The following is a 27930-nucleotide window of genomic DNA, read 5'->3' as shown; positions in this document are numbered from 1 at the left end:
CAGCCTGAGGGCTGGCATGCAGATTTACATTCTCTTTCTAGGCCTCTTGGATATGCTCTCCTTTTGAGCAGGAGGAGAGGCTCTGATAGACAACTGTTTGATTTGGGAATGGGAAACAAACTCCCAACTAAAAGGGCCTCTGGAAACTGTTAATTATTCTCTACTTCTCAGCTCTGATGTTTCACTGCAGAGGAGCTTAGGGAAGGGCACCATCCTATCAGCCTGGCCTGCCAGATTGAAGAACTGCCATGCAGAAAGGTTCTGATGTTCCCAGGCTCACGTGGCAAGCGTAAAACGCAAAGCCTTGAAGTTTCTAGCCTGTTCCAGCCTTGATCCAGGCCATGTTTATCCTGATTCCATCCTTTAAAACGAATGCCTCACTCTTAATAGCGCACGGCAGTTTGAACCACTAATTTGGTCGAGTTGGAAACAGTGAAATTTCAATTTTAATAAGCTGTGCATAATGAAGAGGAATGTGGAATTGGAGCCTTTCCATCTGAAGCTATTCATAACAGGCACAAAGCTGAGTTAATTAGGAATATGCTGAGATGAAGGAAATGAGGAGAACTGCTCTTTTGGGGGCTGTGCTTCTCTCCCCCACCCCTCAACCCCATTGCCATGCTGCAGATGGGGTAGTGTCTAAACATCAGTGACGATTGCCTGCATTGCTTTGCTCATTGCCTTCCAGAGAACTCAGCTTCTCCAAATGCTGAGCTCTTTTCAGAATGGGACCTGCCACCAATATTTGAAAGATTTCTAGCCTAGCAGAATAGCAGCCACGTTATCAAAGTTTGGTGGGCCAAAGTAAAGTAACTGCTAATTAGTTTAGTAGGTTTTCAGTCCACGTAGACATACGGGATTGTTTTATTGTACATAGACATCTTCAGAAACTGTATGTATAGAAATGTAAGGTTAAAATTTGAACTTCAGTGCTTTATTTTTTTAATTTTTTATTTATAATTATTATTATTTTTTGAGACGGAGTCTTGCTCTGTTGCCCAGGCTGGAGTGCAGTGGCACGATCTCAGCTCACTGCAAACTCCGCCTCCCAGGTTCACGCCATTCTCCTGCCTCAGCCTCCTGAGTAGCTGGGACTACAAGCGCCCACCACTGCACCTGGCTAATTTTTTGTATTTATAGTAGAGATGGGGTTTTACCGTATTAGCCAGGATGGTCTTGATCTCCTGACCTCGTGATCCACCCGCCTCGGCCTCCCAAAGTGCTGGGATTACAGGCGTGAGCTACTGCAGCTGGCCAACTTCAGTGCTTTAAATCTGAATTTGTATTAAGTGATATGAAATATTTAGATGGTTACTATAAGTTATTTTATATATGTCTTCCATTATACTTAATTTCGCCCAAGAATAGTTAGGCAAAAAGTTGCCCAAAGAGAAGGATTTCCTAGTAAATACAAAGAGAATGTAACATAGTTACTGCAAGTTGGAGCATGTTCAGGAATGTCTTTTTTTTTTTTTTTTTTAAATGAGAGAGGTCTCTCTCTGTTGACCAGGCTGGAGTGCAGTGGTGCAATCATGGCTCACTACAGCCTCAGTCTCCTGGGGTTAAGCGATCCTCCCACCTCAGCCTCCCAAGTAGCTGGTACTACAGGCATGTGCCACCACACCCAGCTAGTTTTTGCATTTTTTGTAGTGTCACGGTTTTGCCATGTTGCCCAGGCTGGTCTCGAACTCCTAGGCTCAACCAGTGCTCCTGCCTCAGCCTCTCTGAGTAGTTAGGACTACGAGTTTGTGGCACCATGCCCGGCTAATTTTTTTGTCTTTATTTTGTAGAGACAAGGTCTCACTGCGTTGCCCAGGCTAATCTCGAATTCCTGGGCTCAAACAACCCTCCCACTTTGGGTTTCCAAAGTGTTGGGATTACAAGTGTGAGCCACTGAGCCCAGTGACCTCTGGGTTTTAAAAATGTGTAGGCTTCGATTATTTATTTTTAAAAATGAAATCCTGCATGTATAGTTTTCTGCATTGTGTGGTTTGAATTTATCTGGGAACTGGCTGCCTGGCTGATTGTGGTAAAGTAAGAAGTACTTAATTTAGTAGAAAGTTTAAATGACAGACACAACTTTAAACCCAGCTGATTTATAAATGAAGCAAAAGAACAAAAACTCATTCAGGATAATTGGTTATTCTAAAATACAGTCATTTCTAAAATTATGAAGTGTTCATGACCTTTAGGAGTGAAAGAATTTGCTAAAAATGGATCAGTGAATAAAAGGAATGATGGGCGAAGAACTGTGGGGAAGGAAGAGAAGAAACAGCACAAGGAAGGAAGAATATAAAATCAGATGTGGGAATCCAGGGGAAAGTGCAAACGAAGCAAGATTGAGAAAATTCTCAAGTTTTTATAAACAGTTCTCACGCTCTGCCAGTTCCTTGGACGTAGACTTTTTTGTTAACTTCAAATTACAGTAGTGGAAAAAAAAACCCCTCAAATTTGCAAAAGTAGTCTGTGGAATTTTCTTTACCCAGCTTTCCTGACTTAACTTTTTAGCATACTTAACTTTATCATTCATTTATTCTCTCTGTTTAAAATTAACAGTGTGAATTGTAAAAGGTAAAATGTTTGTTGGTTACAAACATTTGTACCCCTTTGTCTCTAAATATCATTTCATTTTAAAAAATAAATAATCTAAGCCTACACATTCTAAAATGTGTATATTTTCTAAAAATAAGGCCTTTCTCTTACATAACCAATGTCACAATTATTTGGTACAGTGATCAAAATCAGAAAACAAACACTGATATAATACTATCATCTAACCTACAGACTATTCTCAAATTTTGCCAGTTTGTCTTGCTAGTATCTTTTATGAGTTCAGGGTCACACAGTGCATTTGGTTATAATGTATCTTTTTTCTCTTTTTTGAGACAGGGTCTCACTTTGTTGCCCAGGTTGGAATGCAGTGTTGCGACTATGGCTCACAGCAGCCTTGACCTCCTTGGGCTCAGGGGATCCTCCCACCTCAGCCTCTCGAGTAGCTGGGACCACAGGCATGCACCACCATGCCTGGCTAAGGCTAAGTTTTGTATTTTTCGTAGAGATGGAGCTTCACCCTGTTGCCCCAGTTGACCTTGAACTCCTGGGCTCAAGTGACCCTTCCGCCTTGGCCTCCCAAAGGGGGATTACCGGTGTGAGCCACCACACCTGGCCAGTTATTAGTATGTTTAGTCTCTTTAATCTGGAACAGTTTCTCAGTCATTCTTTATTTTTCATGACCTGGATGTTTTTGAAGAGTTTAGGCCAGCTATTTAGTAGAATGCCTCTCGATTTGGTTTTGTCCAGTGTTTTCTCTTGACTATATTCTAGTCATGCATTTTTGGCAGGACTGTCACAGAAATGTTATTGTAGTCTTCTTGGTACATCACATCAGGTACACACTGTTGATCTGATTCATTACTAGTGGTGTTAACTTTGATCACTTGAATAAGGTGGTGTCTGTCAAATTTGTCCACCATAAAGTTACTTGAGCAAAATGTAGCTGGGACTACAGGCATAGCAAAAAATGTAGCAAAAAGTAGTATTTTAGCTACATTTTTTTAAGCAAAAAAGTATTTTTCCCTTTTAAGTTAATCTCTTGACCATAAAGTTACTATATTTCCCTTTTAAGTTAATATCTTGTTGGTAGATACTGGAGACTGCGTAAATTACCTGTTTCTCATAATACTTTTTGCCTACTAATTTTATATTCATTGATTAAATTATTGCCTAAAAAATTATTACTGTGGTATTTGCCAAGTAGCAATTTTCTGTTTCCACCATTGCCTTTCCCCCAGCTTTTAAAAGTATAAGTGGCAAAGAAAAATTGTATATAAAGTATACACCATGATATTTTGATATATGTATACTTTGTGAAATGATTTTCAAAATTGAGTTAAATAATGCAGCCAACATCTCAGTGACTTTTTTTTTTTTTGAGATGGAGTCTTGCTCTGTCACCCAGGCTGGAGTGCAGTGCCACAATCTTGGCTCATTACAACCTCCACCTCCCAGGTTCAAGCGATTCTCCTGCATCAGCCTCCCCAGTAGCTGGGATTACAGGCGCCCGCCATCACACCCGGCTAATTTTTGTATTTTTAGTAGAGATGGGGTTTCACCCCGTTGGCCAGGCTGGTCTCGAACTCTTGACCTCAAATGATCTGCCTGCCTCGGCTTTCCAAAGTGCTGGGATTACAGGTGTGAGCCACTGCGCCCAGCCACTCTTAGTAAATTTTAAATGTACTTTTTTTTTTTTTTTTTTTTTGAGATGGAGTCTCCCTTTGTCACCCCAGCTGGAGTGCAGTGGCATGATCTTGGCATACTAGAACCTTTGCCTCCTGGGTTCAGGTGCTTCTCCCACCTAAGCCTCCCAAGTAGCTGGGACTGTAGGCACGTGCCACCATGCCTGGGTGATTATTGTATTTTTAGTAGAGACGGGGTTTCACCATGCTAGCCAGGCTGGTCTCGAACTCCTGATCTCAGGTGATCCACCGACCTCAGCTTCCCAAAGTGCTGAGATTACAGGCATGAGCCACCATGCCCAGCGACATTACATTATTATTAACTCTAATCACCATGCTGTACATTAGATCTCCAAAATGTATTCATCTTATGTAACTTCAAGTTTGTACCCTTTGACCAAAGTCTCCTTATTTTCCCCACCCTCAACCCCTAGTAATCACTGCTTTAATCTCAGTTTTTATGAATTTGACTGGTTTAGATTCCACATACAAATGAGATCAGGCAGTGATGGTTTATTTCACTTAGCATAATGTCATCCATGTTCTTGCAAATGACAGGATTTTCTTCTTTTTAAAAATAATATTCCTCGGCCGGGCGCGGTGGCTCAAGCCTGTAATCCCAGCATTTTGGGAGGCTGAGATGGGCGGATCACGAGGTCAGGAGATCGAAACCCTCCTGGCTAACACGGTGAAACCTCGTCTCTACTAAAAAATACAAAAAACTAGCCGGGCGAGGTGGCGGGCACCTGTAGTCCCAGCTACTCGGGAGGCTGAGGCAGGAGAATGGCTTAAACCCGGGAGGCGGAGCTTGCAGTGAGCTGAGATCTGGCCACTGCACTCCAGCCTGGGCGACAGAGCGAGACTCTGTCTCAAAAAAAAAATAATAATAATAATATTCCTGCTGGACACGGTGGCTTGCGCCTGTGATCCCAGCAGTTTGGGAGGCTGAGGAGGGCGAATCACTTGAGGTCAGGAGTTCGAGACCAGCCTGGCCAACGTGGTGAAACCCCATCTCTACCAAAAGCATAAAAAATTAGCTGGATGTGGTGGCACACGCCTGTGATCCCAGCTACTTGGGAGGCTGAGGCAGGAGGATCTCTTGAACCCGGGAGGCGGAGGTTGCAGTGAGCGAAGATGGTGCCACTGCACTTTAACTTGGATGTTGGTGTTGTTCCACTTGTTTATTTTTACTTTTGTTCCCTGTGCTTTTGGTATCAAATCCTAAAAACCATTGCCATGACCACTGTCATGGTGTTTTCCATATTCAATATGCTTTCTTCTAGAACTTTTTAGGTTCATCATTCCCTTTTCTGTTTTTAGTTGCAAGCCTACCATAAGGAAGGGCTTTTCTTTCTCCCTTATTTATTTATTCATGTCTATTAGAATGAGCACCTTACTACTATTTTTGTTGTTATTGCTTGAATTGACTTGAATTTGGCTGGTGGGAACCTTTTCAGATTGGGTACTCTGTCCTTTTGATGTGTTCCCATTTTCAAGCACTTTTTTAGACTTTAGAAGATGGTCTAGGCTCATCTTCTCCTTTCCCAGCCATTTTTCAAAGGAACCTGATTCCTTTTCATGCAGAGTAGTAGTTTGAAACCAAGATCTGGGCACTGGGTCTGCTTGTTTGTACTGGTGCAATGTTCTTTGAATTGCTAATTAGCTGATCAATTACTGCTCTGTTTGAGTTCCCTCTCTGTAAAACCTCACACATGTGTACAGACAGTCCCTGACTTAAGATGGTTTGACTTATGATTTTTGATTTTATGATGGTTTGAGAGCAATACAACCATTCTGTTTTTCACTTTTCATTCAACACTTTATTTTAAAATAGGTATTGTGAGATGATATCGCCAACCTATGGGCTAATGTAAGTTTTCTGAGCACGTTTAAAGTAGGCTAGGTTAAGCTGTGGTGTTTGGTAGGTTAGATACCTTAAATGCATTTTTGACTAGTGATATTTTCAATTTATGATGAGTTTATTGGGATGTATCCCCATAAAGTCGAGGAGCATTATACATATCTCTGTATAGTAGAGTGAGTTCCTTATACTTTTCATCCAGTTTCCCCTGAAGTTAACATTTTACCTAACCATGATACATTTATCAAAACTAAAGCATTAACATCAATACATTGCTATTAACTAAACTGTAGAGTTTAATTGGATTTTGCCAGTTTTCCAGTGAATATCCTTTTTCCATTCCAGGATGCAATTCACGATCACACATTGAGTTTGGTCACACTTGTCTCTGTAGTCTTCTCCAATCCGTGACAGCTTCTTAGGCTTTCCTTGTTTTTCATGACCTTGATGATTTCTTTTTCTTTTTTTTTTTTTTTTGAGACGGAGTATCACTCTGTTGCCCAGGCTGGAGTGCAGTGACATGATCTCAGCTCACTGCAAGCTCTGCCTCCTGGGTTCATGCCGTTCTCCTGCCTCAGCCTCCCGAGTAGCTGGGACTATAGGTGCCCGCCACCACGTCTGGCTAATTTTTTGTATTTTTAGTAGAGGTGGGGTTTCACCATGTTAGTCAGGATGGTCTCGATCTCCTGACATTGTGATCCACCCGCCTTGGCCTCCCAAAGTGCTGGGATTACAGGTGTGAGCCACCATGCCTGGCGACCTTGACGATTTTTAAGAGTACTGGTCACATATCTTGTAGGATATCCCTCAACTTGTGTTTAATCTTATGTTTTCTCATGATTAGACTTGAGTAATGGAGTTTTGGGAAGAATACCACAGAGGTATATTGTTAAGTGTTCTCATCACTTGGAGGTAAATGTTATCAACATGGCCTGGTGATCCTGAACTTGTCTGTTGGTTTAGTTCATATCTGCCAGATTTTTCTCACTGTATAATTACAAATCCTCCTTACCTTACGATGGGGTTACAGCCTGATAAGCCCATCATAAATTGAAAATATCATAAGTCAAAAATGCATTTAATGCACCTAACCTACTAAACATCACAGCTTAGCCTAGCCTGCCTTAAACGTACTCAGGACACATTAGCCTACAGTTGGGCAAAATCATCTCATGGAAAGCCTATTTTGTAATAAAGTGTTGCGTATCTCATGTAATATGTTGAGTACTGTACTCAGAATGAAAAACAGAAGGGTTGTATTGCTTTTGCACCATCATAAAGTAAAAAAAAACCCGTAAGGCAAACCATCATGAAGTGGGGGACTGCCTGTACTCTTTTCCCCTTTCCCTGTTCAGTTCTTCGGAAGAAAGTCATTTAGTTCAGACCATACTCAAGAGAAAGGAAATAAAGCTCCATCTCTTGGAGCTTAATTGAAACTGGAATGACTGGTTTCTACATACCTTATTTGGAGTCCCTTTGTAAGAAAGATTTGTACCTTTTCTCCATTTGTTTATTCCATTATTTATATTGATAGAGACGCATGTATATTTATTTTGTACTTTGAGTTATAATCTATTTTTCTTGCTCAAATTGTTACAGCTTTGGTCACTGGGAGGTTCTTCAGATTGGCTCCTGTGTCTTTTGACATGTCCCCACCCTCTTGTTTCTGAGTACTTCTCTACTTTGGCATTACAAAAGATGTTCCAGGCTCTTCTTACATTGTTCCCTGCCACAGCCCTAGAATCACCCATTTCTATGGAGCCCTGGTTCCTTTTACTTTAGACTCTGGGGTTTAGAAACCAGTCTGGGTGTTGGGTATGCTCATTGCTGCTTCTAGGCCCTCTCAGCAGATAGAGCTAGAAAACATATGGCTGTATATGAATCCATGGATTCACATGTATCTATCATTGTTTTCTGTATCTGGCCATCTGTATATATATTAAGCTAAACATGAGTTCATACTGATGTCTCAGACTCTAATCCATTGCTGCAGGGCTCATTCTTGCCTTCCTCTTGCTTATTTGTGACTTCTTTCTCTAACAGGGAAAAACCCCAGTCTCATTATCACCAACCTATCTACTCATTTGTTCAACCCTGGTATAGGTGTAAAGTGGTTTCAGAATTACTAACCTATACCCCTGTGAGAATTGTATTTGCCAACTAGGCACTTCTTCTTTGAAGGAAATACACACCACACAGGGAGCATCTCTACACTTCAGCATGCAGAGATCTGAACAGTGTTCTCTCTGAGTGAATCATACTGCAGGACAGAAATTACTTTTAAAAATTCCGTAATGGGTCAGGCCTATAATCCTGGCATTTTGGGAGGCTGAGGCGGGCAGATCACCTGAGGTCAGGAGTTCGAGACCAGCCTGGCCAACATGGTGAAATCCCATCTCTACAAAATTACAAAAATTCGCCAGGCATGGTGGCATATGCCTGTAATCCCAGATACTGTGGAGGCTGAGGCATGAGAATCACTTGAACCTGGGAGGCAGAGGTTGCAGTGAGCTGAGATTGTGCCATTGCACTCCAGCCTGGGCGACAGAGCAAGACTCTCCCAAAAAAAAAAAAAAACCCATGATAGCAGAGCTAGAATAGAAATGGGGTTGCACAGGCTGAATTTCAGTTGTTGCAACATTAAACGAGCAGTATTTAAACTGGCCTTGTGTGGCACTTGATATTTGGCTGCTTGTATTTTATTAAACACTTTCTTTTTGTTTGGTGTCTGTCATTCCTTTGAGAAATATTTGAGTGCCTTTTCTGTTGCAGACATTGATTAGATGCTGAGGTTGTAACAATGAAGAAGATAGCCATTGTTGTTGCCTCATGGAACTAAGTTTTACCAGATGTAAAATTTGAATTAACATGAGACTGTGCCCCCTGTGCCCTATTGTTTCCTCACACAGCTCCCTTCATTTCCTTGGTTTTTTCATACTTGTTCATTCATTCCTGCATTAATTAAAGTAGGTTGTACTGTGCCAGGCACTGGGAATATTTAAGTAGTCGTGTTCCTGAAATGGAAATAAATCCAGCATGGTTGGAGTAGAAGGAGTTGGGGTACAATGTGGAGTGTGATGGGGGGATTAGAAAAGTAAGCTGAGACCAGATTTTTTAGTTTGAAGGGAGAGGTGGGGCTTATAGGCATATTACAGATTTTAGACTTTATTTGGAGGGAAATGGAAGTCATTGAGGAGTCTGCAGCAAGGGAATGGCATAAAAAGATCCTCACTTTAGGCCGGGTGTGGTGACTCACACCTGTAATCCCAGCACTTTGGGAGGCTAAAGCGGGTGGATCGCTTGAGACCAAGAGTTTGAGACTAGCCTGGGCAACATGGTGAAACCCTGTCTCTACCAAAATTACAAAAATTAGCTGGGCATGGTGGTTCATGCCTGTGGTCCCAGCTACTTGGGAGGCTGAGGCATGAGAATCACTTGAACCCAGGAGGCGGAGACTGCGGTGAGCCAAGATTGTGCCACTGCATTCCAGCCTGGGTGACACAGTGAGACTTCGTCTCCAAAAAAAAAAAAAAAAAAAGAGACCCTCATTTTGAAAGAGGACTCTGGCTTGAGGGTGAAGAATGGGTGGGCTCCAGGCTTGAGAGCAGCTGCGGGGGCCAGTGAGGAGCTGCTGCAGTGCTGCACGTGAAAACCCATCATGGTTTGGTCAGAGTGGGTGGGACTGACAGTGAGCACAGAGCGAAGTAAAACCAGCAAGATTTCATGATGGGATAGTGGAAGGAATCATGGTGTTTGTAGTCTTCAAATGTGAACCCAGAGTGCACTGGACAAGTAGTCTAGGCTGCTCTGTAACCAAGGCAAGTGTTTTCATTTTACCCTCTCTTCCTGCTCTTGGCCTTTGATTTTTTGTAATTTAAGGTTTATGAGTGTAATCAGTTACTTCACATGGAAAGATACTTAATACCAGATGATTTTGGAGTCTTGTGATCGATCCCTTCTCTCAATCTTGGTTGTGTGTCAATTGGCAAGGCCATAGGATTTATTATGAACATTGCAGAAGGCTTGGTTACTGTGCTGTGACACTGAATTTGGGTGGAGATAGATGAATTTCAGATGATTTTCTAGGCCTCAGAAACACATTACCCTCTACTCCGCAAACACAAATCAAAACAAAACAATCCCTATTCCCTGAGAATTTCTCTTGATCTATCACACAGCCTGGGCTGTCACAGTACTGAGACGAGCCCATCTGATTTGTGAGTCAGTTTTATTTCTTGGTCTTCTACAGAAGCTAAAAAGTTCCAACCTTTTTTTTCTTTTTTTTTTTTTTGAGACAGAGTCTTGCTCTTTTGCCCAGGCTGGAGTGCAGTGGCGTAATCTCAGCTTACAAGCTTTGTCTTCCAGGTTCAAGGGATTCTTCTGCCTCAGCCTCCGAATAGCTGGGACTACAGGCACATGCCACCATGCGCCCGGCTAATTTTGTGTATTTTCAGTACAGATGGGGTTTCACCGTATTAGCCTGGATGGTCTCGATCTGCTGACCTCATGATCCGCCCACCTCGGCCTCCCAGAGTGCTGGGATTACAGGCATGAGCTACCATGCCTGGCCCAAGTTCCAACATTTTAATGCTTTTCCTTGGATTCCTTTGAGTCATTGAAGTAATTCCTGTTTCATTTATACGAATTATTCCACACTAGAAAATTCTGTTGTAATCACTTTATGTATTAATAGAAATACTGATTTCTATTTTCAAGGAACTATTGAGTAGGGAGGGGGAAATAGGGATTAACTGTTAAATGGATATAGAGTTTCAGTAATATAAGACAAAAAACTTCAGAGATCTTCTATACAGCAGTGGGTATATAGTTAACAATACTGCACATCTAACAGTTTGTTAAGAGAGTAGATCTCATGTCATGTGTTTTTAAAAATTACTTTTTAAAAAAATTGAGTAAAAAAGCAGTTTTACTCTTCAGTTCCTATTTATTATAGATTTAAAATTTTTATTTTAAAAAGTGAGTTGAGATTTTTAAACCTCAGGATAAGTTTTATTTTTTTTAAAAAAATATTTTATTATTATTTTTTGAGATGGAGTCTCACTCTGTCACCCAGGCTGGAGTGCAGTGGTATCTTGGCTCACTGCAATCTCCATCTCCCAGGTTCCAGTGATTCTGGTGCTTCAGCCCCTAGAGGCGTGTGCCACCCCCCCTGGCTAAGTTTTGTATTTTTAGTAGAGATGGGGTGTCACCATGTTGGCCAGGCTTGTCTTGAACTCCTGACCTCAAGTGATCACCTGCCTTGGCCTCTCAAAGTGCTGGGATTACACGTATGAGCCACAGTGCCTGGCAGGTAAGTTTTAAAATAATATCTCTGCTGGCTGGGCATGGTGGCTCATGCCTATAAACCCAGCACTTTGGGAGGCTGAGGCAGAAATATCATTCGAGGCCAAGAGTTTGAGACCAGTCTGGGCAACATAATGAGACCCCCTCTCCACAAAAAGTAAAAAAAAAATTTGGCTGAGTGTGGCATGTTCCTGTAGTACCAGCTATTGGGAGGCTGAGGTGGGAGGATTGCTTGAGCCCAGGAGTTTGAGGCTGCAGTGAGCTATGATTGGACCACTGTGCTCTAGCCTGGGTGACAGAGTGAGACCCTGTCTCTTAAAAAAAAAAAAATGGGCCATGTTTGGTGGCTCACGCCTGTAACCCCAGCACTTTGGGAGGCCAAGGCAGGCAGATCACTTGAGGCCAGGAATTTGAGACCAGCCTGGCCAACATGATGAAACCCCATCTCTCCAAAAAATACAAAAATAAGCCAGGTGTTGTGGTGCACACCTGTAATCCCAGCTACTTGAGAGGCTGAGACAGAGATTGCTTGAACCTGAGAGGCAGAGGCTAACCGTGAGCCCAGATCACACCACTGCACTCCAGCCTGGGTGACAGAGCGAGACCATCTCAAAAACAACAACAACAAAAAAACCAAACAAAAGTTCTTGCCAATTCATCCATGTAATATTTAATTTTGAATTATATTTTATCTTTCTAAGGATTGTTTCTTATATAAGCAAAGATTTTTCAGTGCTAAACATTTACGACTGCTATTCAGAAATGGTTATTTGCAAGTCTTTGTTTTAAGAAAATGGCTGTTCAAAAAATCAAAATAGTATATAAACCAAACAAAACATTTTTGCTTTGGATGTCTGTTTTGCAACTTCTTCCCTGCACTATAAGTTCTTACTGACTGCTTTATCAGTTAATAAATTGGTTTGGCTACTTTAACAGAGGCAAATAGTATTAGGCAAAAAATTATTTTTTATTTTTATTTTTTGAGACAATCTCACTCCATCACCCAGGCTGCAGTGCAGTGGCCTGATCTTGGCTCACTGCAACCTCCGCCTCCCAGGTTCAAGTGATTCTCATGCCTCAGCCTCCTGAGTAGCTGGAATTATAGGTGTGTGCCACCACACCCAGCTAATTTTTGTATTTTTAGTAGAGACAGGGTTTTGCCATGTTGACCAGGCTGGTCTCGAACTCTTGACCTCAAGTGATCGTTCTGCTTTGGCCTCCCAAAGTGCTGGGATTACAGGCATAAGCCGCTGTGCCCAGCCCTATTTTTTATTTTTTAGAGATGGGTCTCGCTCTGTTGCCCAGGCTGGAGTGCAATGGTGCGATGATAGCTTACTGCAGCTTTCAATTCCTAGGCTCAAGCAGTGCTCCTGCCTCAGCCTCTTGAGTAGCTGGGACTACAGGCCTGTGCCACCAGGCCTGGCTTGTACGCTTGTACATTAGTATTTGATACGGCTACCCTAAGGGCAATCCTATAGTGAAGTCAACATTAGATAATGATGCTCATCTGATGGATTAGATTTCCAGAGTTGGCTGTTTCCAGGTGCCTATAGGAGTAGAAAAGGGTGATAAACCATCTAACTAGATGTCCTACCAAATATAGTTCACTCCACATCTGAGATGAGACTGCATGACTGCCGGTTTTCTTTGCCTTTTTCCCCCCAGGGTATCATCAGAACCAAAAATGAAGTTTTAAAGGTGGGTCGGGTGTGGTGGCTCATGCCTGTAATCCTAGCACTTTGGGAGGCTGAGGCAGGTGGATCATCTGAGCTCAGGAGTTCAAGACCAGCCTGTCTAACATGGTAAAGCCCTATCTCTACTAAAATATAAAAAGTTAGCTGGGCATGGTGGTGGGCATCTGTAATCCCAGCTACTCAGGAGGCTGAGGCATGAAAATGGCTTGAACCCCAGAGGCAGAGGTTGCGGTGAGCGGAGGTCATGCCACCACTGCACTCTAGCCTGAACAACAGAGCAAGACTCTGTCTCCAAACAAACAAAAAAGGTGCCAGAGTCTTTTCCAGGGGCAAGGGGAGATACAATGAAGTGTGTTATTGTTTCTGATAAGAGTGCTACCATCTTTCGTTCTTGTGTGCCATTTCTAGTTGAGGTGATTTTATTTTTGGAGTTCCTTTCCCAGCTGTTTACCTGAAAAACCATGAAATGTGTTTCACATGAACTATGAAATGATTAGATGCTAATGTGGCAAAGAAAGTGCGAATTCTCTCTTAGAAACAGGGACATTTGGTTCGGTACAGTAAATTGTTAATGTGTGACTCTGTGCTTTCAAAGTCTGTGGTTCAAAAGTACTTTTCACTCCTACTGTATATTTACCTTGAGAAGGTGAATCCCCTAACAGTTTAGTCAATGTATCAGTATTCTCAACCTGTCTATCAATTTTATTTTCTTTCTCTTTCTTTTTTCTTTTTTTGGGCAAAATACCTTTTTTGCTTTTTTATCCCCTTAAAATATCCATTGTCCCTCACATGTGCACTCTTCCAAATTTCAGAAAAGCAAGAGGAAAGGGCACGAATATACAAATATTAAGTATTCTCTAGCGGACCAGACGAGTGGAGATCAGAGCCCCCTCCCGCCTTGTACTCCAACACCACCCTGTGCAGAGTAAGTAGTGCTGAAGGAAATTCTTTTTACCTGGTCATGGCGGTTTAAAAAAGTTTAAAAAACAAAAACAACAAAAAAACACAAGTTTGTAGCACATGCCTTTCACTGGTGCACGTTCCTGTTGCCCCACTGTTAGTGTGTCTCTGACTGGTGATATCTATGGATTGTGTTAATGCTATCTCAATCATGTCTTAATTTTCCTAAGCTGGCCAGGTACGGTGGTTTACGCCTGTAATCCCAGCGCTTTGGGAGGCCGAGGTGGGTGGATCACTTTGAAGCCAGGAGTTTGAGACCAGCCTGGCCAACATGGTGAAAGCCTGTCTCTACTGAAATTACAAAAATTAGGTGGGCATGGTGGCACATGTCTGTAATCCCAGCTACTCGGGAGACCGAGGCAGGAGAATCGCTTGAACCCAGGAAACGGATGTTGCAGTGAGCCGAGATCATGCTGCACTCCAGCCTGGGCTATAGAGTGAACCTCTGTCTAAAAAAAAAAAAAAAAAAATTCCTAAACTGAAGGCTGATTGCTATGCTAGCTAGGATTCTATGGGATTTTAAGTATATCAAGTGGGTTCTCCAAGAAGAATCTACTTTTTCTTTTGATGGGCTGGGGATTGTTACAAAGGAAGGTCATATGTCTTAACGATGTGTTAAGGCTCTTTGCAAAATAAAAGTAAATAAATTGACCACTAATGTGTCAGCCCAGCCATGATCCGCTCATTTGCCACTAGTCAACAGAAATCTACTTTGGATGTTTAAACCAGGGGTCAGCAAACTACAGCTCACAAGGCCAGATCTGGGCCATGGCCTGTTACAGTATAGTCTGTGAATGGTTTTAAAGGGTTGTAAAATGAAACAACACAAAACAAAGACCCAATAACAAAACAAAGCCCGAAGAATAATATATGACAGAGACCACGTATGGCACATAGAGCCTAAAATACTGACTCTCAGGTCCTTCGCAGAAAAGCCTTCCCGACTCCTTGTTTAAAACACAGTAGGAAAGCATTTGCTAAATTGATTATATGAATAGCAGTTGTAAGTTATTATTTTTCTATATACTCAAAAGTCACTTGTTAGTATAACATTTACCTTTTATTTTTCCCTAAGAATCTTCTCTCTGTTTGCTTCCGATGTGGATTTTTAAGCCCCTGCAGATTTTAATATTCTATATAAATGTTTTAGGTGGCATATATGAGGTTTGTATTAACATTTGCTTTCTATTTAACATTGAAATGAAATTATACAGCAGAAGTATTTTCTCCTTCAAGTTGCCAGTTTTTTCTGCCTTTTTTCTTTTCTTTCCCAGTGGACTGCCTGGGAAAATTGATATTTTAAATTGCTCTCTGCAATAATTTTCAATGGAACTGGAATGCCAGGGTTCTGAGTCCTTGCCAGAAAGCTTTTCCCTCCTGTTGGCGTGACTGAATCAGCTGTCATGATTCCCTCAGTACCAGTGGCATGCCTGTGACAGACAGCCTGTCTGCCTTTCGTTCCCGTCATCCCCCTTGTAGGGTTCAGATCCAGGATACACTGGCCCCTCTCAGCCTGGCACCCACAGCTGCTGGGTTCCTCACTCACCTGGACTACTCTGATGTCACCTCCCTGCTCAGCAGAAAGGAGTCTAGGATCTTGATGCTTTGGTCCTCCGTCCTAGCCCCTAAACCACCCATTGCCCTTCACATAACCTGAGCTGGGGCTAAATAGATCTCTCATCACTGTCTGCCTGCTCCTGTATTTTCCCTTCTTGGAGCTTTTGCCTGTTCAGATCCCTCTACTGGAAATTAATAGGATTTCGTTCTATGTGTGTGTTTCCAACCTTTCTTCACAGTGTGATTCAAACGCCTCATCCTACAGCCCTCCTTAAAACAACCTGCTTTCTGCCAGACACCAGGGAACATCAGGACTCGAGGCTTTTATTATACTTCTGTTGTTTTTTTGAGGTGGAGTCTCACTCTGTTGCCCAGGCTGGAGTGCAGTGGCACAATCTTGGCTCACTGCAACCTCCACCTCCCAAGTTCAAGAGATTCTTCTGCCTCAGCCTCCCAAGCAGCTGGGACTATAGGTGTGCACCACGACACCCGGATAATTTTTGTATTTTTAGTAGAGACGGGGTTTCACCATATTGGCCAGGCTGGTTTCGAACTCCTTACCTCTTGATCCACCCGCCTTGGCCTCCCAAAGTTCTGGGATTATAGGTGTGAGCCACCGCACCCCACCTTATTTCACTTCTGCCTCTGTAATTATATTGCTGTATGGCTATGTCTTCTCTCCCTGGGAGTATCAGGTCCTAGGCACAGAACTGTGTCTGTACCGTATCTGGTGCCCAAAGAATGTAGTATGTGTTTTATAAATATCATGTAAGCTTAAACAGCATGGTCTACATTTTTGTAAATGTCTTTCTTTTTCTTTTCTCTCCAGAATGAGAGAAGACAGTGCTAGAGTCTATGAAAACGTGGGCCTGATGCAACAGCAGAAAAGTTTCAGATGAGAAAACCTGCCAAAACTTCAGCACAGAAATAGGTATTTAAATGCAAGCGCTCTATTGGTTAATTGTTTATATAATTGGCAGTATTTTTAAGCAGGCAAGCAATTTGGGAATGTTTTAGCAAAGTGTACCATAATTGAGTTTTACAAACCAGGCTCCTTTTTCCTCTCCCTGTACTTCTTTTTCCAAGATAGTTTTAGTTTAGAGTTCATTAAACATTAAAATCAAATACAGAATTAATTCTGCATGAGGCAAGGCTAGCACTTATTCCAGAGAAATGGCTGATACTGGTGGTAGAGTGCAGGTATCACTGTTCCTGCAATTTTTATTAGAGTTGGTTAACCCAGGCCGTGCTGGGGGATGATCTGTAGGGATCTGGGAATCACTGGGACTCAGCACTGGGTGGTTGGAAGTCAGGAAGCCTGAGTTCTCATTTCAGTCAGCCTCTGACCAGCTGTGTGGCATGGGGTGCTAGACCCACCTGGCCTCTGACTGGGTCACCTACATCCCTTCCAGCTCTGCTGCTGGAAATTCATCTCTGCCATACATCGCCTCCCTGTCAATTACCTTTTTTAAGTGTGAGCCAAATATGTGATGCATGTTTTAATGATAAATTAGAAACTTATCTGGGCATGGTGGCTAACGCCTGTAATCCTAGCATTTGGGGAGGCTGAGGTGGGTGGATCACCTGAGGTCAGGAGTTTGAGACCAGCCTGACCAACTAAAATAGTAGAGACCAGCCCATCTCTACAGTCATGGTGGCACATGCCTGTAATCCCAGCTACTCGGGAGGCTGAAGCAGGAGAGGCGGAGGTTGTAGTGAGCCAAGATCGCGCCATTGCACTCCAACCTGGGCCACAAGAGTGAAACTCCATCTCAAAAAAAAAAAAAAAAAAAAAAAAGGTAGAAGCTCAGTGTCAGTATTTCATGTCGAAATTCCACTTCAATGGGTAGTGTAGTTAAAAGCTTTAAGTCTACCTTAAAATCACCTAATGCTTTGTTAAGCTTTTAGATATATGTTCCTTAAAAACTCTATAACTTATTTCTTCTCCAGATGTGGACTTTCACCCTCTCCCTAAAAATATCAAGAACAGATGCAAGAAAGTTTATGTGAAGACAGAATTTGGATTTGGAAGGCTTGCATTGTGGTTGACTACCTTTTGATAAGCAAAATTTGAAACCATTTGAAGACCACTGTATTTTAACTCCACAATACCTGCTTCCCAATTACTCATTTCCTCAGATAAGAAGAAATCATCTCTACAATGTAGACAACATTATATTTGATAGAATTTGTTTTAAATTGAGGAAGCAGTTAAATTGTGTGCTGTATTTTGCAGATTATGGGATTCAAATTCTAGTAATAGGCTTTTTTTTTTTTCCTTTTTATAACCTTAACCAGTTTAATTTTTATTTTTCCTCATTGTGGGGGATGATAAGAAGAAATGATTTGCGAAAATTAAGTAACAACATCCTAGAAAAGGAGAACAATTGCATTTACCGTCATGTATCCAGTAGTGGATAATTCATTTTGATGGCTTCTGTTTTTGGCTAAATGAGAATTAAGCCAGTGCCTGAGACGGTCAGAAGCTGACTGGTCTACCTTTGTATTGGCATTAAAGCGTCATAGAAAAAGAATCATGGATATTTATGAATTGAGATAAGAGATGTGGCTTTTTTTTTTTTTTTTTCAGCCGTTGACCAATTATAGTTCGGCTGTTGACTGAGAAGGCTGTGGTGGGAAAACGTTTGCCATATTTTCTTTGCATTTGAGTAATTGTCTTGTACTTAGAAAAAAGGCATCTATGAATGACCAGTGTTTTTGGTTGTCAAATGCTGCTGACAAAGTTACCCAAAACTTTAGTGGCTTAAAAAGCCCCACCCCCAACTGTTGTTCAATCTGAGCTGGGCTCAGCTGGGCTGTTCTTCTGCCAGCCTGCAGGTGGCCACTCATGTGGTCAGCAGGTCAGCAGAGAGACTGGGATGGCTGGGCTTCTCTCTCTGCCTGCAGTCCTGAGTCTTTCCTTCTCCGTGTAGTCTCTTTCAGTGGCCTGGCTGGCAGGGTAGCTAGACCTCTCACATGCAGCTCAGAGCTCCCAAGAGCTCAAAAGCAGAAGTGACCAGGCCTTCTGAAGACTTAAGTCCAGAATTGTCGCAGCGTCCCTTCTACTTCCCTCTGTTGATGATGATGATGATGATGATGATTTTTTTCTAATCAGAAGAGAGCTGGGGTATGCCCTCTACTTACTAAACAAGTCACAAGCCCAGCTCAGATTCAAGAAAAGGGTGTGAAGTAGAGGTGCAGTTAATTGGGGGGCCACTAGTCTAATAGAGGGTCACAAATGGAAAACCAAGGATATTAGCAAAAGTAGAAGTTGCTAGTGACCTTGGGAAGCCGAAGCTGCTTATAGTAACTGGGAGAAGCTGAAAGTGAGACTGAGAAATGAAGAGAGGGCCTTCAGGAAGCTTCCTGAATGATTTCTGCCAGCCCTGAACCTATTTTTGGAACCAGCACTTGGGAAAACTGATCTTGTGAGGATGGATGTGTTTAGAGACACAGGGCTTTTGAAAGCAGCACCACCCCACTGGGCATCCCCAAACTTGGGAAATGTGACTCTTTCTTAATGCCACTGGTTTTTAGTCAGGCCACACTAAGAAGGAACAGCCCTAACAGGCCTCCAGCCAGGCTGAACGAGCTCATTTTTGTTTTAGCCAACCAGTAAGATTTGCTAATGTTCTACCTTAAGTGCCTTCTCCAAAGACATCCCTCTTTGCCTCATATGTTGAATCATCATTCAGTGTGGATATTTCAATGAAAATATCATTGGTTGACTTTTGTGACGGTAATAATGCTATGGCATCTTTGCCGTGAAGTTATGGTCTCCTTGGATTCTTCTGACTTTGGCTCCTAAAAGGAAGGCCTAGATCCAGCCCTGGTAGTAGTTCCTTTCTGAGGTCTCTCAGTCCTTTGAGACTCTGAGGTAGTTTGGCTGCCATTCTCACTGACAAAATATATATCAGCCCCCACCCCCGCCCCCCAATATTCATTGAATTTTGAATTGCTTCAGAACACAGGTGTGGCCTGAAGGGATTCCCTTATTAGGGAAAGGTGACTGCCGTTTTCTAGTCAAACTTGTACAGAAAAAGATTCCAGTGCAGTATTTGCAGCAAGACGCTTGAATCCTGTTCTTTTTATTGCATTTTTACATTGACTCATTCTCCATTTTGCTTTGGTTTTGTCTTGACTCAACTTTGGGGGTAAAGTCTTTCACCAGCACACAAGAGTTTGATTGTACAATGTATCTTCCACGTTAACATCTCTGCCTGTTGCTTAAGACCAGTTGCTTTTATACTCAGAATGGAAATACCTGATCTTGGCTAGCTTGCTTTGTTATAAGAGATTGATTTCATTTAGATTTCCCTCCACGAAGTCAGCAGACTGTCATGTTCTTATGTGAACTTAGGCCAAGGCCAGGGTGATCATAGTCCCTAGGTTGCTAAGGCTTATGATGTGTTTGGTAAAAGGTGATCGCAGGTTCTCAGACGAGTTTACTTTACATGAGATGGAATGAGGCCGAGAGGCTGGGATGATGGAGAAAGCTCGAGGTACAGGTTTAAAAAAAAGTTGTGGAAATGAAAGTTCCGAAGAGGTGGTTTCTGAGGAAGTCAGAGAGCCCAGGGCCAGAGCAGTCAGTAATGGGTGAACGAGGTTATTTGGAAAGTCGGTGTGACAGACACATGGATACCATCTACTTCTAGGTTGCTGGTAGGTATTAAATATGCACAATATTCCATAGCTCACTGAGGATTTTAAAATTATAAGCATAGGATTTTATATTTTGGGGTGAAAGAGTTATCTGGCACATGGTATTGGGGTTTTAAAAAAAAGCCAAATTTCACAGTCTTTTTTAAAAAAAAAAAAAAAAAAAAAAAAACCTAAAAGACGCTTCGTGTGTAGTGTGTGGCCCTTCTGAAACTTACGGTCATCTCTCCCACTGAAACCAAGGTCTTTTCAAATGTAGCTAAATGGGGAGGAGAAGACGTGGGTAGGACTTTCTTGGTGTGTGTGCATTCTTTAAAGAGCCCAGTTGCTTCGGGGAAACAGCCAGGAAAATGGTCAAGATTATTTTTAGAGGTTATTTTATTGGGGATTTTAAGAACTAATAACATCTTGAGTTATTTTTAATTGAGGGGGCTGTGGAAAGGTTTGCAATTGTGAAGTGTTTTGTTGTAGCTTAGTGTCCATAAGGGAAACTTAGACTGTAGACATAACTACAAAGCCAGTGCAGTTTTTGTTCTCTGTATGTTGTTGGAGGAATCAAGTTTTACGTATAGCAAGCACATGGCCTCCCTGATGTCAGGATGCCTTTGTTAGGATCTGTATTTGCCCTTAATTTTGTTGAAATCTTTCTTCCTTCTTCCTCTTGAAAAGTTCCAAAATATAGTTTATTGTATCTTTCATCACTAAAAATTTGTTCCTTTTTCACTATGGGCAGTTCACACAAGGCAAAAACTATTGAACAGTTGGTTTTAGTGTGTTGTGTAACTTTGCTGTATATCAAACTAATTTTGACAAGTTTTCATCCTAAGCCTCAAATCATGTAATTAATAATTTGCCTGTTTATTTATGACCTAATTGTGATTCTTTTATTAATAAAAGCTAATGGGAAAAGGATCCCTGATTAAGCTGATGACTAGACCTACAATTAATTTTCCTGCAGTATATGAAGTATTGTACCAGAGTATTAAAAGATATGTAATATTTTATTGATAAATCTATCCTTTAAAAGGAATACGTTTTAGGATGTCATCATTTTGATGTGAATCATGTAAATGTTGATAATATGCTGTTTATTATACATTTAGTGTTTCAAGAGATTCACTTAATTGCCTTTTTGCCCACGTATATTATGTAGTCTATTTGCAACTGTTTTTTAAAAAATGACATTAAAAGAATAGTTTATGTAGAGAAACATTAGTGGATGTTAATTGTCTCCCCACCTATATTTATGGGTGTTAGCGCAACTGTTTTGCTAGTTGCAAAACTGTATTATCAGAGTAAAAGTGTATTTGTAAACTGTATGGGAACTAAAAATTAGGAATAAAACCATTTTCTTATATGATTGCATTTGTTGTTTGCTTCATCAGAAATGTCTGGGAAAAAAATGGGATTATTGGTCACTCCACCTCTCACACTGGCAAAATGCTGACTTTTAGCAGCTCTTATCTAGAGTGACTTGGAATACAGAATAAAGGCATGAGTTCCTCAAGAATTCATTGAGAGTTTCCTGTAGAAATAGCGTTGGGAGACAGGGAGTTCTTTTTTTTTTTTTTTTTTTTTTTTTTTTTTTTTTTTTTTTTTGAGACAGCGTCTCGCTCTGCCACCCAGGCTGGAGTGCTGTGGCCGGATCTCAGCTCACTGCAAGCTCCGCCTCCCGGGTTTACGCCATTCTCCTGCCTCAGCCTCCCAAGTTGCTGGGACTACAGGTGCCTACCACCTTGCCCGGCTAATTTTTTGTTTTTGTTTTTTTTTTTTTTAATAGAGACGGGGTTTCACCGTGTTAGCCAGGATGGTCTCGATCTCCTGACCTCGTGATCCGCCCGTCTCGGCCTCCCAAAGTGCTGGGATTACAGGCTTGAGCCACCGCGCCCGGCAGGGAGTTCTGTTTGGGAGAACTTATGAGTAAATCAAGAGTAAAAAGTGTAGTCTGTGTAAAGTATAGAAGAAATGCTGGGTGTGGTGGTGCACCTCTGTAATCTCAGCTACTTGGAGGCTAAGATGGGAGGATTCCTTGAACCCAGGAGCCCAGGAGTTTGAGACCAGTCTGGGTAACATAGTGAGACCCTTTCTCACCCATTCTCACTGCATCCCCCCCAAAAATATATATGTGTGCGCGCGCGCACACACACACACGCACGCAGAGGAAATTATTAGAAAACACACAGAACTGAATGTAAGTAGTATTAGGTGGGGATAAGAAGTAAAGGGATGGTAAGGAGGCTTGGAGGAGGAGTAAATTATCTGCTATGGGACATCAGCTCTTCCTTTAGAGTAGGTTTAGGTTACATACCAACAGGGCCACTTTCTTCTGACAACAATGTACACTGACATGGGCAGAAAGAAACCATTTTATAGATAGCAAAACAAGTGGTTATTCTTTATTATAAATATAAGGAATGACTTGGATTACTTATTTATACTGTAAAATACTATGACCCCCCTCTCAGTCTCATCTGAATTGTTTAATACATCTAATCAAATCTAGCTAGTTTAGTTTGTTAGTCCTGTCACCTGTCCATTCAGAAATACAGAGCATGGGCCAGGCGCAGTGACTCAACGCCTGTAATCCCAGCACTTTGGGAAGCCAAGATGGGCTGATCACTTGAGGCCGGGGGTTCGCTATCAGCCTGGCTGACGTGGCAAAACCCCACCTCTACTAAAGATACTAAAATTAGTTGGGCCTGGTGGCGCATGCCTGTAATCCCAGCTACTTGGGAGGCTGAGGCATGAGAATTGCTTGAGCCCAGGAGGCAGAGGTTGCAGTGAGCCAAAATTGCACCACTGCACTCCAGCCTGGGTGACAGAGTGAGCCTCTCTTGAAAGAATAAATAAATAAAAATAACAGTGCCTTCAAAATACCAGGCACTACACCTGTGCCCTGGGGAGGAACGCTGCCCGAAACAACCTGATGGGGTGCCTGTCTACCAGGGAGGTAGACCTTGCACATGTCAGAAGGCAGTTCCTGAAGCTGCCCAGAGCCAAGACAAAAGACAGAAGTGAGACAACTAGTTCCAAACAAGATGAGAGCCATGAAGAGGGGCTAAGAGTGTGTATCGCACTGGAGGATTACTACGGGGTTTTCAAACCATGGTACTGTTTGGTGATTACCCTTGAGTTTCAGAAGAGGTGCCATATACAATATTGCTTGGAGACACCTCATTCCACATAATACTTCTTGAGGTCCTGGATCGCATGTTAGAGGGCAGTGACAATATCTTGTCCTTGGCCATGCCATGAAAGGACCTTCTGTTTGTGTAGTTCCTACTCACAAGAAGAGTTTCCAAGAAAATGAGTACATTAAAGGCAGAGGCAGAATCCCTGCAACAAATCATGCAGAGAGATAAGGGTTTATTCAACGTGGTCATCTTGTGAATGAAAAAGCTTCTGGTGTGAGGGTCTACTGTTGGCTCATATGACATGTATACTTTCATCCCTCTCTTCTCTTTGCCTCTATGACGGGGTACCAAAAAGGGGACTGTGACCTCAAGTGAATGGTTTGATTTTGCAGGTGCTGTTCTTTTTCCCCTAGGAACTAGCTAAGTTTCCAAACACTGAATTTGCAAATGGGATGAGCCAGAAATAGAGATTGGCTATTTTGTCAGTGGTGACAGTTAGCAGTGAGCTGATGATATTCAAGTCACTGGAGGTCAGACCATTTAAATCCTCAAATACCATCATGATATAAAATATAGCTACTGAAACAAGGGTTACAAGAAAGCAATAACTGCAAATCTGTGAGCAGTTTACGGACAAAGGAATTGTATGTGATGCGCAGACATGATGTCATTTCTACCTGGTAAGACCATAGATACACTGAACTAAACAGAGTTTGTTTGGGATCCAAATTTTCCATTTGGCAAAGATTAAATCCCCAATAAGGTTTAGGCACCGGGAAGCAGATGAAGAAAATAGTTCATGCATCTGAGGAGCTCAGTGTAGTCAGGGAGACATGTATATTCAAATATTTGTCATTTGATTAGAATAGACAATGATAAGATTATTAAATTGATGGTTGCAAACAGGAGTGAATTATAGTGAGGTTAAAATTCAGAGAACCTGAGCTTACTCTGTCCCCTAGGCTGGAGTGCAGTGGCGGAATCTCAGCTCGCTGCAACCTCTCCCTCCCAGATTCAAGTAATTCTCCTGCCTCAGCCTCCTCAGTGGCTGGAATTACAGGCATGCACCACCACACCAGGCTAATTTTTGTATTTTTTAGTAGAGATTGGGTTTCATCATGTTGGCCAGGCTGGTCTCAAACTCCTCACCTCAGGTGATCCACCCGCCTCGGCCACCCAAAGTGCTGGAATTACAGGCGTGAACCAGTGAGCCACTGCGCCCAGGGCGCTCTCTCTCTCTCTCTCTCTCTCTCTCTCTCTCTCTCTCTCTCTGTGTGTCCTTCTCTCTCTCTTTTTGACACAGGGTCTTGCTGTGTTGCCCAGGCTGGAGTGCAGTGGTGCTGTCTTGGCTCTGCAGCCTCTGCCTCCCAGGTTCAAGCAATTTTCATGCCTCAGCCTCCCAAGTAGCTGAGATTGCAGGCGCAAACCACCACGTCTGGCTTTTTTTTTTTTTTTTTTTTTTTTTTTTTTGCATATTTTGTAAAGAAAGAGTTTTGCCATGTTGGACAGGCTGGTCTCAAACTTCTGAGCTCAAGTCATATGCCCACCTTGGCCTCCCAAAGTGTTGGGATTATAGGCGTGAGCCACTGCACCCAGCAACATTTCTCTTTAAAGTGAGGCTGAGCATCTTTCCATGTGGTTTTCACGTGATTTTCTGGGAATTCTTCATGTCTCTTGGCATTTTTGCCTATTGAATTCTGGTTCTGTCTTGTTTTGAGTTTAGGAATAAAGATATTTTATTATTATTATTATTATTGTTATTATTATTATTATTTCAGACAGGGTCTCACTCTGTTGCTTAGGCTGGAGTGCAGTGGTGCGATCTGGGCTCACTGCAACCTCTGCTTGCCAGGCTCAAGTGATCCTCCCACCTCAGCCTCCCGAGTAGCTGGGACTATAGGCATGTCCCACCAAACCCAGCTATTTTTTTTTTTTAATTTTTTTGTGGAGATGATGTCCCACTATATTCTCCAGGCTGGTTTTGAACTCCTGGGCTCAAGCAAACCTCCTGTTTTGTAATCCCGCCAAAGTGCTGGGATTACAGGTTTGCATCACTGTGCCCAGCCAAGATATTTAATTCTTTACAACTGACTGCCATGACTGGAGTTATTGATCAGTAGGATCGATTTCAATCAAATGCCCTTCTCTATAGGTGCATGTGGGATAGCTACCCTTTATGTGTGAGTTGCAGTTTTGGCCTTGCTGTGACTATAATTCTCAGTGGGGATGGGGAGAACAGCCTGGGAAATGCATTCTCAGCACTCCCAGGATGCTGAAACCTTGTCTCAGCCACCGTGTGAGACCAGTCTTAATTATCCTGGTGAGTGAGTTGAGAATTATTTCAGATTTTCTTTCGTATTCAAAGCTACCAAGCAGTATGCGTGCATGCACCCATTCAAGCACTTTTTAATGCGTACGATGAACCAGGCATTGGGCTAGGTGCTCTGGGGAATATAAAATAAAGACTTGTCTTAATCCCTGTCTGAATGGACTTTATGGCCCATTTAGGGAGGGGAGACACACACAAGCTGAATACAAGATGAAAAACAAAACAGCTATGGAGGGAGCCTGGACCAAGACCTTAAGATGAAAGATTGAAGGAAATAATTCCTTTAATTTACTGACAATTAGGTGCCAAACACTGTCAGCGGGTTTATAGAGTAATATGGTTTGGCTCTGTGTCCCCACCCAAATCTCATCTTGACTTGTAATCCCTACATGTTGAGAGAAGGACCTGGTGGGAGGTGATTGGATCAAGGAGGCGGTTTCCTTCATGCTGTTCTCATGATAGTGAGTGAGTTCTCCTGAGATCAGATGGTTTAAAACTGTGGCACTGGCCAGGCGTGGTGGCTCACGCCTGCAATCCCAGCACTTTGGGAGGCCAAGGTGGGTGGATCACCTAAGGTCAGGAGTTTGAGACCAGCCTGACCAATACAGTGAAACCCCATCTCTACTAAAAATATGAAAATTGGCCGGGTGCGGTGGCTCACGCCTGTAATCCCAGCACTTTGGGAGGCCGAGGTGGGTGGATCACAAGGTCAGGAGATCGAGACCATCTTGGCTAACACAGTGAAACCCCATCTCTGCTAAAAATACAAAAAATTAGCTGGGCATGTTGACTGGCGCCTGTAGTCCCAGCTACTCGGGAGGCTGAGACAGGAGAATGGCGTGAACCCGGGAGGCGGAGCTTGCAGTGAGCCCAGATCGCGCCACTGCACTCCAGCCTGGGTGATGAGCAAGACTCCATCTCAAAAAAAACCAAAAAACAAAATATGAAAATTAGCCGGGCGTGGTGGCGGGCACCTGTAATCCCAGCTACTTGAGAGGCTGAGGCAGGAGGATTGCTTGAACCTGGGAGACGGAGGTTGCAGTGAGCCGAGATTGCACCACTGCACTCCAACCTGGGTGTCAGAGGGAGACTCTATCTCAAAAACAAACAAAACAAAAACAAACAAAAACGCAGAGATTGGCCTTGACTCCTTCCTTCCCGCTCCCATTCCAGACCCTGCTTTTTCAGCCCCCCAGCCACTTCTGCTCACAGTCCTTCCAAAATATATATCCACAGTTTGTCGCTTCTCCCCAGCCCTGCAACCACCACCATGGGGAGCCTCTGTTATCTCTGAAGGACAAGAAGGTAGGCACCAGTCTTCCTGGAACATGGTGAGATTTTTTTCTCCCCCACTAGAGACGTGGTCTTGCTCTGTCACCCAGGCTGGAGTGCAGTGGCCCCATCATAGCTCACTGCAGCCTCCTACCCCTGGGTTCAAGGGATCCCCCCAACCTCAGCCTCTTTAATAGCTGGGGCTACAGGCGCAGGCCCCCATACTGGCTAAGTTTTTTATTTTTATTTTTATTATTTTTTTTGAGACAGAGTCTCACTCTGTCACCCAGGCTGCAGTGCAGTGGCATGATCTCCACTCACTGCAGTCTCTGCCTCTCAGGTTTAAGCAATTTTCATGCCTCAGCCTCTTGGAGTAGTTGAGAATACAGGTATGCACCACCATGCCCAGCTAATTTTTTTATATTTTTAGCAGATACAAGGTTTTACAGTGTTGGCCAGGCTGGTCTCAAACTCCTGGCCTCAAGTGACCTTCCTGCCTTGGCCTCCTGCATCGCTGGGATTACAGGTGTAAGCCACCGCACCCAGCTCTGATATGCTAAGATCTTATGTGGTCTCCCCATCTCCACTCAGACCCCAATTCTGCCATTCTCCCTGCAGAGCTGTCTGTTAAACATGCACATGGGATTCCGCTGCCCTCCTGTTCCCTGGTGGCCTCCCGTCACATTCAGAATAAAAGCCAAATTCTTTACTGGCCTTTTGGAGTGGGCAGAACTTTACTGCATCAGACTCTCTGGTATATTTTAGGATTTTTTGCTTCCTGGGCCTCCGCCCAGTAAATGTCAATAGTCACTGTGACAACCACACACGTCCCACACATTACCAAATTCCCCTGGAGGCCCTTAGTGTTTCCCCTGATTGAGGAGCATTGGGTGATTCTGTGATCTCTTCCAAGCCTCCTGCCTCA

At 42.8% G+C, this 27930-nt stretch overlaps 1 protein-coding gene across 2 annotated transcripts in view; it reads left to right on the top strand.

Moving 5' to 3' along the window:
* PTPN11 (protein tyrosine phosphatase non-receptor type 11) overlaps window positions 1-21630 on the top strand; it is a 107332-nt gene extending 85702 nt beyond the window's left edge. For both annotated transcript variants that reach the window (XM_010378723.2, XM_030938698.1), the window contains exons 14-16: window positions 13907-14019; window positions 16441-16542; window positions 17562-21630. In XM_010378723.2, the coding sequence (XP_010377025.1) occupies window positions 13907-14019; window positions 16441-16510 (183 nt within the window). In that variant the 3' untranslated portion in view covers window positions 16511-16542; window positions 17562-21630. The remainder of the gene's footprint in view (window positions 1-13906; window positions 14020-16440; window positions 16543-17561) is intronic.
* The last annotated feature ends 6300 nt before the right edge of the window (window positions 21631-27930 follow it).

This window comes from Rhinopithecus roxellana, chromosome 10 (genome assembly GCF_007565055.1).
Source record: "Rhinopithecus roxellana isolate Shanxi Qingling chromosome 10, ASM756505v1, whole genome shotgun sequence".
Classification (NCBI taxonomy): domain Eukaryota; kingdom Metazoa; phylum Chordata; class Mammalia; order Primates; family Cercopithecidae; genus Rhinopithecus; species Rhinopithecus roxellana.
This window is presented reverse-complemented; position numbering and strand designations above follow the sequence as displayed.